The sequence below is a fragment of the Pomacea canaliculata genome, linkage group LG4 (assembly GCF_003073045.1).
Source record: "Pomacea canaliculata isolate SZHN2017 linkage group LG4, ASM307304v1, whole genome shotgun sequence".
Taxonomy (NCBI): domain Eukaryota; kingdom Metazoa; phylum Mollusca; class Gastropoda; order Architaenioglossa; family Ampullariidae; genus Pomacea; species Pomacea canaliculata.
In genome coordinates, this window is record NC_037593.1 from 2,008,934 (window position 1) to 2,022,623 (window position 13,690).

The 13,690-nt window shown below is 36.1% G+C and overlaps 2 protein-coding genes across 2 annotated transcripts; both read left to right on the top strand.

Moving 5' to 3' along the window:
• The first annotated feature begins 7 nt into the window (after positions 1–7).
• On the top strand, positions 8–2,802 carry LOC112562431 (spermatogenesis-associated protein 22-like). Its single transcript, XM_025235696.1, has 6 exons — positions 8–73; positions 335–422; positions 510–663; positions 1,440–1,537; positions 1,791–1,831; positions 2,205–2,802. The coding sequence occupies exons 2-6, from the start codon at positions 336–338 to the stop codon at positions 2,344–2,346; spliced, it is 522 nt and encodes a 173-aa protein (XP_025091481.1). The 5' UTR covers positions 8–73; position 335; the 3' UTR covers positions 2,347–2,802.
• Positions 2,803–4,495: 1,693 nt separating this feature from the next.
• Positions 4,496–12,538, top strand: LOC112561578 (RUS1 family protein C16orf58 homolog). The gene is made up of 14 exons (XM_025234140.1): positions 4,496–4,710; positions 5,405–5,482; positions 5,724–5,838; positions 7,587–7,632; positions 8,395–8,427; positions 9,032–9,137; positions 9,384–9,485; positions 9,836–9,906; positions 10,159–10,343; positions 10,687–10,744; positions 11,187–11,266; positions 11,356–11,459; positions 11,638–11,683; positions 11,867–12,538. Exons 1-14 carry the CDS (start codon positions 4,555–4,557, stop codon positions 12,028–12,030), a joined length of 1,344 nt encoding a protein of 447 aa, XP_025089925.1. The 5' UTR covers positions 4,496–4,554; the 3' UTR covers positions 12,031–12,538.
• Positions 12,539–13,690: the final 1,152 nt, after the last annotated feature.

The window sequence follows — 13,690 nt, forward strand, 5'->3', positions numbered from 1 at the left end:
TATGAGAGCTCAAACGTTCTGGGAATTTCAAAGCGTATTTGCTTGGCAGCAGACGACAAAAGCAGACAATAGGGTAAGGTCATATTCTGAGGTGGTGGATGGAGGGAGAAGTATAAGACAAGTACATTTCAAATATATTCTCAGATGAAAAAAAAACCAAAAAAACAGTTTACAGTTGATTATTGCTTGACTTGAAAAATTCAAAATATCTTGGATTGGCAGGCAAGTGCAACAGTAATCGCATAACAAATAATGTACATAGGGGTTTGTGGCATAATTTTGCAGGGAGTTATTTAATACGTTAAATTTCTGAAAGTTGTTTAATTTTAACCAGCATGAATACCCACCAGTTCTTCAGTCCTCCAGGATCATCCCTGAGCACAGAATTACCACAAGACCAAGTTCATTCAGAAAATAAAAAGGTAAGATTAAAACGTTTGGTATAAAATAAAATTGTCAATAATATAAAATTAATGTTAATGAACTGTTCTCTTTTTCACCTTTTATAGAAATGTACACAAAGAAGAACCAGAGCTGACCAGAGCAGAAAAGGTGGCACTGATGACAAATCTTTGTGCATCTTGACACTGTCCATTGGAGATGTCAAACGATGGTGCCATGCACAACCAGATTCAACTGGGCCATTACTGTTCGAAGTATTTGGTAAATTGTTGTATAATTTAGTGTTAGTGATAAATTACTATTTTTTGCACGTCACTACCTTTTCAGTGCCATCCAAATTTATTTGGCATTATTTATGTATTAATTAATCTCATTTGTCTGCATTTTTACAAATTACACATGCTTGCACATATATTTTTTGCATCTTACAGTTTCAATGTTGTGTATGCTTAGAAAGAATTTTTTTTTGAGGAACGGATCGAAGGCAGATTTTTCATTTGGATATGCATTTCCAGTCCACGTTTCGTATTCTTACAACAACAACAATTAATAACAACAAAAATATGTTTTTTTTTCAAATATGCCCACATCTGCAACATTTCAGCAATCCATGTTTCTTTTCAATTAAAAGTTACACTCAGAGATATTGATTTTTCTGGACTGTTTTTGCATCTTAAATATAAATATTAACACATTATATTTTTTTCAAAATTATTTGTCCTGCTGTTCGATGGTTAAATTTTGATGTTTGAAACTAGTTAATTTTTGTTGCAGAAGTAGTTTATATTTTAGGGAAGAGACAAGATCTTTGACAATCGAACAGGACTAAAACACAACGAAATAACTTCATTTAATTTGATGCATATTTATACTGTAATCTGTGTTGTTGTCTCCCTTTAAATGCTGCACCACAGTGGAGCAGCAAATTCTTCTAGCACTACCCCCAAAACGTTAACACACCAGTCTCAATTAGCAAGAATTTTAAAACAGAATGTTTTATGTATGCAGCCCTTTTAATCTAAATTACTTTTATGCAGGCATTGTGGATTCAGCTGCACAGAAAGAATCTGACTGCTCTAAATTTTTTATCCTGCGGGACGAGACTGGTAGCATTGGTTGTCATTTTTATGAAATTGTGAGTTTTCATCTTGCCTGCTGCATATTTGTATAGATTGAAAAGGGATAGATTTTAGTGATGGGGTCGCGAGTTTGTGTAGTTCACAAGTATTATGAAAAAGAAGTGCTTTCCAACTGGTTTAAGCATTTAGGGAGCTTGTGTAGCACACAGATGAGACTGATTAAGAATTAAGAAGTAATCTATATGTTATTTATATTTTTAATACTTTAATCGCATTTAGAGATGGATTTCTCTTTTGGTAACTTTTCAGGACAGACATCTTCCAAATCTTATGCGAGGGCAATGGCACAGGTAATATATGTACTATACAATACTTCAATACCTAATATTGATAATTACAGTTACTTTATTTACTACAAATCTAGGATATAACATATTATTAAGATTATATGTGTGCACAAAAAATAAAAATTGAATTTGTAGAGCGAACTATTCCCCCCTCCACTCCCCACGTGTGGATGCCAGCTCAATGCGATGCCCATGAAAAGCTACAAACACACCCACTGTCAATCATACAAGAAATAAGTTTCAGTAAATGAAACGGCAAATGGGCGGCAAATATAAACTAAGTGCATGGATGGAGATGCACACGTGATTGGCAGAAAGAGAAAAAAAATGCGTATTAATAGAGCAGCCTCACAGTTAGCTGGTTTTTTTTTTCCAGATGCGTAGGAATGCTACACAGTAAAAGGGAAGAACTGCAGTGTCTTTCAGTGCGCCAGGCCGGCTTGGAAGAACGCCGTGCTGCTCACAGGCGTACTGTTCTGAGTCAAAGGCAATACTATAGCTCACTCAACGAACAATAACTTTACGAAATCCTGTGTTTACTTCACTATTCCATATGCCCAACTGTTTGGCTTTTATTTTGTTAGTTGGGTTTTAAACTGTTGTTGTGTTGAGTTGATTCAGCAGTTTTATGTTGAAATTAAGGGTATAATAAAAAGTATGCTGGTGTTGAGCGATGGTCATTGCCAAACGTCGTGGGAAAACACATGCACATTCAAAACTGAAGAATTTTCCTAAAGATGATGGTGACAGGAAATAAAATTTTATATAACTTTCACGTAAATGTTTTTGGAAAGAAGTCGGGGTGGGGTGGTGGTGGTGGTGATGGCAATTTTGTGTCTGCAATAACTTTGTGTGAGCGGCCCGGTGGCGCAACGGTTAGCGCTGTTAGCGCCTGTCACCAATACAGTGAAGGTTGGCTGCCCTGAGTTCATTTCTCGTCTCGGGCATGCTGTTCTTTCTCTGCACGTGGCACCTGTTTACAGGGCTGGCTGCTCTCTGCCAAGGACGGTCCCAAGCCCGGCTGAAAAAGGAGGAGGGTTGGGCGTGGGGCCAGCACCCCCACCCCGTAAAAACAAATACTTGCTACTGAAACATCGACAACAGTTAACTGTAGTCGATGGCCTATGCCCCAGGAGGGGTGAAAGGGCCTTAAAAAAAAAAATAACTTTGTGTAGGACTATATCAAAAATGGATATTACAAGTATTTAAAATCATAGGTTTACAAAAGGTGATGGGAAAAACATATTTAATTACTGCTATATTATCATCAAATTATTTTTTGATGATAGTTGAATAAGACGGTATATATATATATGCCTTAATATTCTCTTGGTAATTATTGCTAGGGAGTTTAATTCTAACCTTGAAATCATTTGTATTTGACACATTACCACGCGTGTCCTGTAAAATAAAAGACATGTAAACCCACCCAGATTTCGCTTTTTTTTTTTTTAAATTGAAAGAAGTTATGCTGTGTGATCCCCATAAAAGATTTTAGCACGGACGTGTATATATAGGTGGACTGTATATATAGGTAGCCTCTTGTGAAGTTCTTCAGCGAGCCTTAACAATAAATGTGACTAAAACGGAAGCTTTGTACACATCTGCCTCGTTTTAGTAAATCTCAACAGTGAATAAACCGGAATCAGCTGTCAGCAGTCCATTAATGGAAATCACTATAGTCTGCTGGATTTTTTTTCTTTCTGTTTGTGCATGTCTATAATATAATTAAGAACCATGGTTGTCGGTAACGATTATACCACATAGGATCGCTTCTAATATCCTGATATAAAAAATATTAAAGTTAGTTGAAGGTGGGTTTAACTTTGAATAGGCAAGGCCCGAGACAATGACAATAACAATTCTTTATTTATGAGAGGTAAAATAAGCAAGAAAATGCTTTTTTCCATTTAGCCCTCGCCCTTTCAAGGGAAGAAATAAATTAACTATATAAATGAAGCAATGAAGAATTATAGAAAAAATTGTAGTAAACATGCAGGAAGGTGGGTGTACAAAAGTGATGGTTAGGAAAAAATATGTATATATGTAAAAGGTTTCCTGGAGTTGGGAGGAATCTCTAGAGGCCTCATCTATATATCTTTAAAGTATTTAGATAGATGGCGTCGAAAGCAGTTCAAGGAGTTCAATTGCTTGAGATGGAGAGGGAGGCTGTTCCATTGCACGCTTCCTGAGAATTTCAGACTTGATTTACAAAGGTCTAGTCTAGGAATGGGAATATTCAGCTTTGGAGAGGTTCTAGAGTTATTGGATGAAAATAGTAGAGAGAGCCTTGGTGATAGTTTACCTGTCAGTATTTTATACATGAAAATGCATTTATTAAATTTAAGTCTGTCTTTTAGAGGAAGGACGCATAGAAGTGAAGTCATTCGGGTCTATTTTCGGTGGACATGAGGTAGCGTTCATCAAGTTACGTAATTTGATTTTATTGTAACTGGCGTGGCTGAAACTAATTCTCTTCGATTGAAGTTACTGCACTTCGTGACTGATACGCTGATGCTTCAAATGCTCTAACAGATTTTGTGACCACATCGTGACGACCAGCTTGCTTTTTCCTATTTTGGTATTTAGAAATGTATCTATTTGAGAAAATAGCTATTTAGGTTGTTTGCCGTTTGAAGATCCCAGTAACCAATGAAAGCTTTCGTTGGAAGTATTCTGACCAATCGGCAGTTCAGTACACGCGTACGCTTGCAAGAGAGTCTGGCATGAATGTGTTTGTAAACATGCCTGAGAATTTCTGTTTGAGAGAGAAGTATGGATGTTCCAAGGTCGAGAAAGAATATTGCGATTCTCCTTCCAAATGCAATGTGCACGTGATTGACAGATCGCCACCACGCACAACTATTCTTCAATTTTTCAGAGTAAGACGCAGCAAAGTGCATTTATGTGTGCAAGCACGTATACACTCTATAACACATCCTTATAGTTTGTGCATGCACAGGTGTTCGTGACACAATAATCGAGTAATTCACAATTGCATTATGACACTACGGTTACTCGAGTGCTCCAATAATTCAAATGCTGGTTCTGGAGAAGATGGACTGTGCAATAGGTACAGAATTCAACTAGAATAACAGTGGCCGTACGTGTGACCATCTTGAGTCTGAACAAAGCATTTTTTAAGGTTGGGAGGCATAAAAAATGGCTTTAACATTAACGATGTATTATCTCATAGTATGAATGTTAATAAAATGAAATTTTTTGTGTATATCTGACATTATTTGGTTATATTTTTAAGTTAAAATTGTAAATGGACTGTTTAAATTAACATACACATCGGTCAAATTACAGCTGAAACATTTAGATGTATAGACATGTATACAGTGTATGACATTTTTTCCACATTTGAGTAGATTATTATTTTCTAAAAAAGTATTCTATACCACATGACTCTACATGAATGTATAGAAACCTCTAGGGATGAATTGATGAGTGGTTGACATGATTTGACTATACAATATGTTAGAATCATATGGGAGGAACACATTAATGTGCAACTTATATCTGCGATATTTTGTTTTCTTATCTGACTTGTACTTGCTTACCTTTATGCAGACAGTGTTTCTGCCTCAAGGCTATCCAGAGACTGTCAGCCAAGATTATCTGGCTTACCAGATATGGGACACTGTGCAGGTTATTATCTTAATATTCTTAATGAATCTCATAATGAACATGGTTAAAATTAGTAAGACATTTTATATAACATTCAATGACTTTATAGCACTATGTTTTAAGTATTTATGTTACTGTCTTTGTAATAGTGTATTTATAGTGCGGTGTTCTTAATGCAGTCCTATGTAATGTACTTATAGTGCAGTTTTTCTAATGCATGCCTTTATAATTGTGTATTTCAAGTGCTGTCTTCCTAATGCAGGCCTTTGCCAGCAGTTTGTCCAACAGCCTGGCAGCCCATGCTCTGCTACAAGGCATTGGTGTTGGGGATGAGAATGCTACCGTACTCGCTGCCACCATGACGTGGATAATGAAAGGCATGCAGGATGTCACCTGTAGAAACTTCTTCTTGTTGTGTTTATGTCTTTCATTTACTTACTGGTTTGCAGTGGTGTAAAAGTTGTATATGCATGCATGCTTGCATATAGAGTTAAGCCTGCCATGCATAGCTTCTGACCATTTTTGGTCCACCTGGATTATTTTTTCAGTACAAAACAACACATGAAATAACACTGCCATTTTTTGTACAGGGTTTATACCATAGTTTGCCTTTTGCTTCTTTTTTATTTGGAGATAAAAACCCTTTTTATTAAGAGCTGCCTTTTTTTTTAACCTGAAGAGAGGTGTATGATGTTGTCTGTAAAATAGAGTTTATGATTTATGACATTGAACAGATGGTTGAATTCATGGAAAATTTGTTACAGTGTAAAGTTAGCTACATTGTATGAAGAGGGTACATCAGTTCCCCAGCAAGCAGTTAATGATTGGGGGTAGGGGAGGGACAGATCCTGACTGACATCACCAAGCATTGTCCACTGAACATTACCTTTAATGAAGATGATACTTGTTTATTCTATTGGGCTCTTGCAAAACAGTCAGCTCTTTCTAAAGGAGACCTAAGCAAAAGTGCAAAAACTTCAGAAGGAAAAAAACCATAGGGAGACATTGAAAGCTGATCAGTGGAGTTGTTTAATAAGTAGCATCTGCCTGTGATGCATAGGTCCAAAAAAAAAAAAAAAAAATGGAGACTTTCTTTCAGAGATGCACAGGCAGCAGACGCCAGCAAGCTGTCCAAATCCATCGCCTAACCTGACATCATCAGTAGGATAGATTTGAGATATTATGTTAAAAGGGTCTCATTAGTTTGGAAGCGCCTTAGCTGTGGTTTTTAGGCAGGTACAACAGGCAGGAGAAGAGGTTGCAAATGAAAACAAAGCTTTATAGAAAACTTCTTTACAGTGAAGTGACTTTGTGAACATGGACAATAACACAGCTACCATCAGTAAACCTGGCAGTAACAGATAATTTCTTTAAAGGAATCATTATTTTTCTGTAAACTGTTCCTCAAGTTTGTTATATTCCTGGGAGATACAGAACTTTCATCAACCACGACTTTAAAAAACCTTGCAAGGTTGAAAGACAGAAGATAAGCTTGAAGCTTCTTGCAGATATCCATGTAAGACTTTTTTCATCATTAAAAGAAACAGATTCCTTGATAAATAAGTGATCATGGGATTTAGTACTTTTTTCCTAGTTTTTCTAATTAAACAATTTGAGTTTTTGAAGTGCTGCTGGAAAGTTTCTTGCTATCTCTGACATGTCTATATCCTATTGTACCATTCTTGTCTTCTAAAATGTGGAAACCATAGATAATAAAACTTGCCATGTAGAGACAGCTTTTAGAAGAATGAATGGTGTCATCACATTGCAGGTTTTACTGTAGATAAACTATACATTTCTAAAAAAATTATCATGTACAATTTTATAGAAAGGATTAATATAAAAGACTCAATTCAAGTCACTGTAGATGGAAATGTTTGCATATTTTGATGTAAAGAAAAATAGCATTACAGAATAAGGATGGCAACAGAAATGTTTACAGGTAGTGTTTCATAGATCTGCACCAACATATATATTTGCTTAAAAGGCGTTTTGAACAAAGAACATGCAATTCACCCTCTCTGTGTATGTTCATATTACTGTTAGGATTAAATGTCTTCATTTCAGATAATGAGTAACTTGTGGTTTAAACTATCATAGCTTTCTTTGTTTCCTTTTGTAATAGATGGAACTGGCATGATTGGTCGTATCATTTTCGCTTGGCTTCATGGGTTTGTATTATACCATCAAATGTAATTTTTTAAAGTAAAGAGTAACCTTCAAAACAAGTACTCACAATGCTCAGAAATATTGACCTTTTGGGAATTTCATAGTGTGAGATTTTGGTGTGCTGTTTGTTTGAACTATTTGTAAACATTTACTTTCTGCATTGGAAAGGTGAAAAAAAAGAAAGGGTCTTATAAATGAAGTGTCCAGGGTATGGTGTGTGGAAGGTACAACAGGCAGAAAATGAGGTTGAAAATATTCTTGAAGACAAAAATAGTTTATAGAACATTTCTGGACTCCTGCCATATTTACCCTCTCTGATAAACTGCGTACCCAGTCCTGCAAAGCAGTTGCTGGGGTAGTTTTCCACCGACAGGTCTGAGCTTGCCTCAAACCAGGAACTTTCAAATGAGTGCACTAACCACTATGCAGTTCTCCATCCCTGTACTGTAAAGTTTCCAACTATTCTGTCCTCTTGTTTAAGGTGGCAGATTATTGTTATTTAATGACTTTGTGTTGTTTCTCTACAGCTCATTGAGCCTGTCTTGATGGTAGGGAAAGACCCTATAGAAATCAAGACCATCATCATTATGTTACCTATCTAAGAAAAAAAAAAAGTTTTTTTTATCGAATAGCAAATGTGCTGATTGGTATTATTAATAAAGGCCATGCTTGCTTACAGTATTTTTTAAAAAATTACAAAGTATTTTAGTTAATCTCTAAGATCGTGTTTATTAAACTTCTTTTATCTTTAATGTCATTCTCAGAAGCAGCTTGGATTGCAATGCGAAGAGATGGAGGTAAGTGATAGTCATATTCTTATTTTGCTTGTGCAAAAATTAAATTATTTATGAATTAATCTGGTAGGAGTGTTCTGAATTACCTTTTTTTTTGAAGGTTCTGATTTGCTGCTCAACTCTTTAAAAAGAGAATAATATAAATCAAGTATAATTTGTAAATACAATTTAAATAAAAGTAAGAATAAAGACAAATATTGAAAATCTTAAGACCAAGAATCCCTTTGTAGAACCTGTCATAACTACTACTGCATTTATCTACTATTTCCACCAGCATAACAAATCAAGTTGAAATTTAGGTGTCCATGTATTCCTGGAATCCAGGTGTCCATGCCATGGAGATGTTGCAGATCTTCTTACTCAAGATTTTGTACTTGTTACTATTGTGGATGAACTAAGGGCAAAACTGAAGATGCCAGCAACACTATTTTATTTCTTCTGCTGATGAAAAATGGAGTGGTATGTTTGACTTCAGAGAGTAAAGGCAGAAAGACAGCTAAGATGTGTACATTGCTCATGCACACCATTAAGGCTTACTGTTTAGTTGTGTATGGGTAGTTTATTTACACTCATTGCATTTTTAATGTTCATGTTCTACTGTTAACAGATTGTTTGCAGACTTCTTGAATGACATCGCTATGTGTCTGGAAATTCTGGCACCTCTGTTCCAGGCCTATTTCCGTTTGGTGGTGTGTTTTGCTGGAGTGTGTAAGGTTAGTGTTTATTTGGAAAAAAAATTTGTTTTTTTATCTTTGTCTTGCTCTGCCATTTTCAATAATAAATCAATATTTGGAACAATAATAACAAAAAATAATAACAGGAAAGCATGACCGCTTCTGTCTTGTGTAGAGAATCAAGTTATAAAACATGAGATTTGTGCTTACATTCTTGCATATTTGTTGTTGGATGAACTTCTGCAGTAGTAAGCCTGCCTTGTAACTATGTTAATATTCTTTCAGTCCATTGTTGGGGTGGCAGGAGGCGCCACAAGAGCTGCTCTTACACAGCATCAGGCTCGTCGAAACAATATGGCAGATGTTTCTGCTAAGGATGGAAGTCAGGTTTGTGAAAGAAAAAAAAAAAAAAGAAATTTAAATATGAAATTTACAAGGCTTTACTTTTGGTATTTAAATTATCTTTGACCTCAGTGCTGGACTGCCATTCAGTTTGTAAACTCAGAACTTCTTTGAATGCATGATTATATGGTAACTTATCTATCTTGACAAATCAAACCGCCTTGAAAACAGCAATAGAAATGAAAAATCCAAATAACCTCCTTGAGTAGGATTTAGTTTGAGAGTATATGTTGAGTGTGTTAAAAGGTTTTAGAAAGTACCTTTATGTGCATACTGTGGCATGCTTATGCATTTATGCACTTTTTCCTGCTGACACAGCAGCATTTGTTTTGCAGGAGACTCTGGTAAACCTGTCAGCTTTGCTTTGTAGTATAGTACTACTACAAACAGTCAGTGGTCACTTCTGGTAAGAGCCCTCTAGTAGGTCATAATCTCATATAGGTAATGGCAATAAGCAGTGGATGTGTTTTATTCTTCTCTTCATAATGAAGTGTTGAATGATGAGCTTGGGTAGATACTGACTTAAAAGTATATGTAGAGAGTACAGACCAAATGTTTAGCCATTTTTCTTGATGTACAAATGAGAAATTTATGGCCATGAATGAATTGAGTTGTCTTTGTTCTTAGCAAAGGATTTTATAAAAATAAATGTTGACAGGTTGACTTGGATAGTATTTTCTCTGCTGACAACGCTGCATCTGTTTGCTAACTACCGTGCTGTGCGAGCTGTGTGCATGGAATCTTTAAACCAGGCACGTCTGCATATCATTATGCAAGACTACTTCTCTTATGGCACAGTCCCTGATGTAGTTACTGTCAACTTACGTGAGCCTGTTGTGATGAGTGAGTTGTAATTCACCTTTTTTCTTAATGTTGTACAGCAGTGCATTTAAAACAAAAAATGTTTTACTTATCTGTTTGAGTCAGAGGTATTAAAAAATTTGTTTGGAATATTTTAGGCATAAACCAGTTTAAACTGAATCATAATGGAGTCAGGAAGTCAGGAAGTGGTGAGCTAGATTTTTCAGTGATATTGTGGGTAATATTGTTTTAAATAATAACAAAAGGACATGCTGTTTACTTTTTTGACTTAAGTCTGTTCAAGCTTCATTTGTTGTGACTTTTTTTGTGTGTTATGACTAGTAGTTAATTGCCAAATGTGACTCAACTTTTTATTTTCTGGCAGTTAAAAGTCAAAAGCCAAACATTGCCTTGGGTGTCTCTTTCAGCACAGCATGCTCAAGGTAGAATATTTTGTGTTAGTGTAATTCTTGAGGAGGAAATTTCATAATTAGGGCTTTAGTAAATTTCCTTAAAACTCTCATACCTCAAAGAAAAATAATAAATTAGAGCATTTTGCCAATGGAAACACAGGTTTTGACAGTTATCATCAGTTGTTAATGCACCTCAGTGTTTAGTCATCACAGACTATTCTGCTCCCTTCATTTCATCGCTGTCCTTCATTTACGAATTTTGTGCATGTTTTCTGATATTTGGGTTTTTTTGTTGCATGGTTATGGTTAATTTGTACACAAGCTTGACCATATACAGGGAAACACACTCTACAGATTCAGTCGCTGTTATTAGGAAGTCTGTAAAATTCTTTAAAGACCAAAACAAGATGATTGAAGAGAAGAGGGAGACACAACACTAAACAAGCTTAACTGTATTTTCTTCACTTTGCAGGTACAAAGATTTTGAGTCCATAAAGAAGGCCTATAGTGATTTGTCTTCCAAATATTTACTTTGCTACAGTAAGGACAGAGGTATGTTTTCCCCAGTTAACGCATCTCAACTGTGGATGGTATGTCAATATGGCTTTCAGCAAATTGAAATTTTGTTCTACCTCTTGCAGACTTGTTGATTATAGTCCTTAGTCATGAGGCAGAGGTCAAGGACCAACTACAGGCATGTGTGCAGGCTGAACTTCTTAGGTTCCTGCTGCAAAAGCCCCGTCAGGTAAATTGGTATTTTATCTTCTGGCTGGGTGTCAGAACACTTAAGAATCAGAATCACATTTAAAAAAAAAATTCTATGGACTTAGTACTGTTGATATTTCTTCGTGGATTCTAAATGCTTATTTTCAGTGTATTGAGGGTTTTTATTTTAATAAAAAATTCTACTGAACTGTTTTCAGGCATTGAGTCCACAGTTTCAGCATTTGGTCAGTCACTTGGATGTAGGTAAGATCATGCATCATCAGGTTATGTTATATAAAGTAACATACTGGTAGGCATACTCAGATGCAGTTTTGAGAGGAGTAAATGTAGATCATTTATGCTGAACATTTGATTGTTTGCACAAGCCTTATTTATTTAAACTTTCATTTCAAGATCTCAGTTGAAAATTTTGTGAACCTTTTGCAGATGATGAGGTAACGGCAATGCAGCTAACATACAAAGCCTCAGAAAAGCTTATGCCAAGCTTACTGCAAGAATTAAAGAGTAACGGTTGGATTACCAGTTATACACTTCTTGGTGCCAATGAGTGGCGTGCCAGCTGGAAATTCTCGAGCTCCAAGCACGATTGAGACTAGGAGAGAATGTTATACTTAGCCTGCCAAAGAGGCAAAAAATATAGCTTTGGGGATCCCTGTTGTCATGCAATATTGTTATTATAATCACTCACTGTGCTTCAGCCTGACAGTAATGTTTTACTGATATTAGTAACAGGATGAATGAACGCAATGATAGAATGTTTGCATGATGGTGCTAGATTAGAAGAATTTCAGTACTTGTTTTGACAATGGGTAAAACATAAATAGGACTTTGATGTAAGCAAGTTTTCAGCTTTCCTTCTCTTTCACAACATATGAACACATTATTATTAAATTCCATGGGAGAGAAGATTATCTGACAACCTATAAACCTTTGACCTGTAATGTTTCAGTTTCTGTATCCTGGAAGGTTTTGTCATAGTTGAGTTAGGAGTGTAGTAAATCTGTTCTTGTACTCTATCTTGCATATACAAGATAAGCCTCTACTACTGCTATGCACAGAGAGGTTAAAACCTCTCAATAAAGACTATCTGCCTTTTAAGACCCCTGAGTTCTTTGTTTTGAGATACAAAGCTTAACTAAAGATTTGTCCTAGATAATAAATTCATAATATTTAGCATATAGGCCATTTCAGCTAAAAGTTTCAAGAACACAAACACATAATGTATTAGTGAGAGCATACCACTGAACAATTATGCAATTTATCTCGTGAATAATCACTCACACAGGAGAATGCACCAAGCACTTGATACAAAAATTAGGTCAGCGTGTAGTACATGAAGAAACCATGAGGGTTAGTCATGGACTGTGTTTAGAAGTGCTCACGAAGATAATGTTTTAATTTAAAAGATTCGATAGTGGATAAGTGGCTTTGCTGCACCACAGCTTAAACATCGGTGACAATTACACAGCATGGGCAGGTCAGGTGAAAAGCATAAAGTTCTGATAGGGAAGAAAAGTTTGAAGAAATAGATTGTGCCTTTAATGAGATGAAAGCAAAGCACAGACCATAGAGAAGGAAAGAGGGATATGGTTCTGTATTTTTGCTTCAAGGCAACAAAGGAGAGGAGAGATGCGGTCCAGTAGACTGAATAAATAGAATGGGTTGAAGGACAGAGCTGTGAGAAATACCACAAGAATGACCAATAAGCTATCCTGAGTCCTATCAGTTGATGGTGAACCATGCCAGTGTGGTGCTCGAGATGCCATAGAGAGTGAGGAATCCTTGAAAAAACGTAGAATATTCAGTTGAATGAGTCAGCCAGCCAGAATGTTAGTTGTTAGACGAGAGTGGTCTTGGTACTATGAAAAAAAGAATATGCTGACTAGATAGGATGAAATAGTGAGCTCCTAAAGAAGTCCAGAGTTGTGTCAAAACTACTTTCTCAAGTATTTTAGGGAAGAAAGACAAGTTGGAGACAGGTGGTAGGTTAGTAGTGTATTGACGTGAAGCAGGGACCATGAGAGGTAGCGTCAACAAAGCATTTTTGAATAATGGCGGAAACATGCCTTTTAAAACTGATAATGTTTGTAAGGAAGTCAAGACATTCAAGAAGGCGAATGAACACCAGGTCTAACTGACAACTTGAAACCACGGAGGGTAGGCTCCTTCAGGAACTAGGCAGTCCAGTCATGCAATGGTTAGTGCCTGTCACCAATACAGTGAAGATTGGATGTCCTGGGTTCAGCTTTC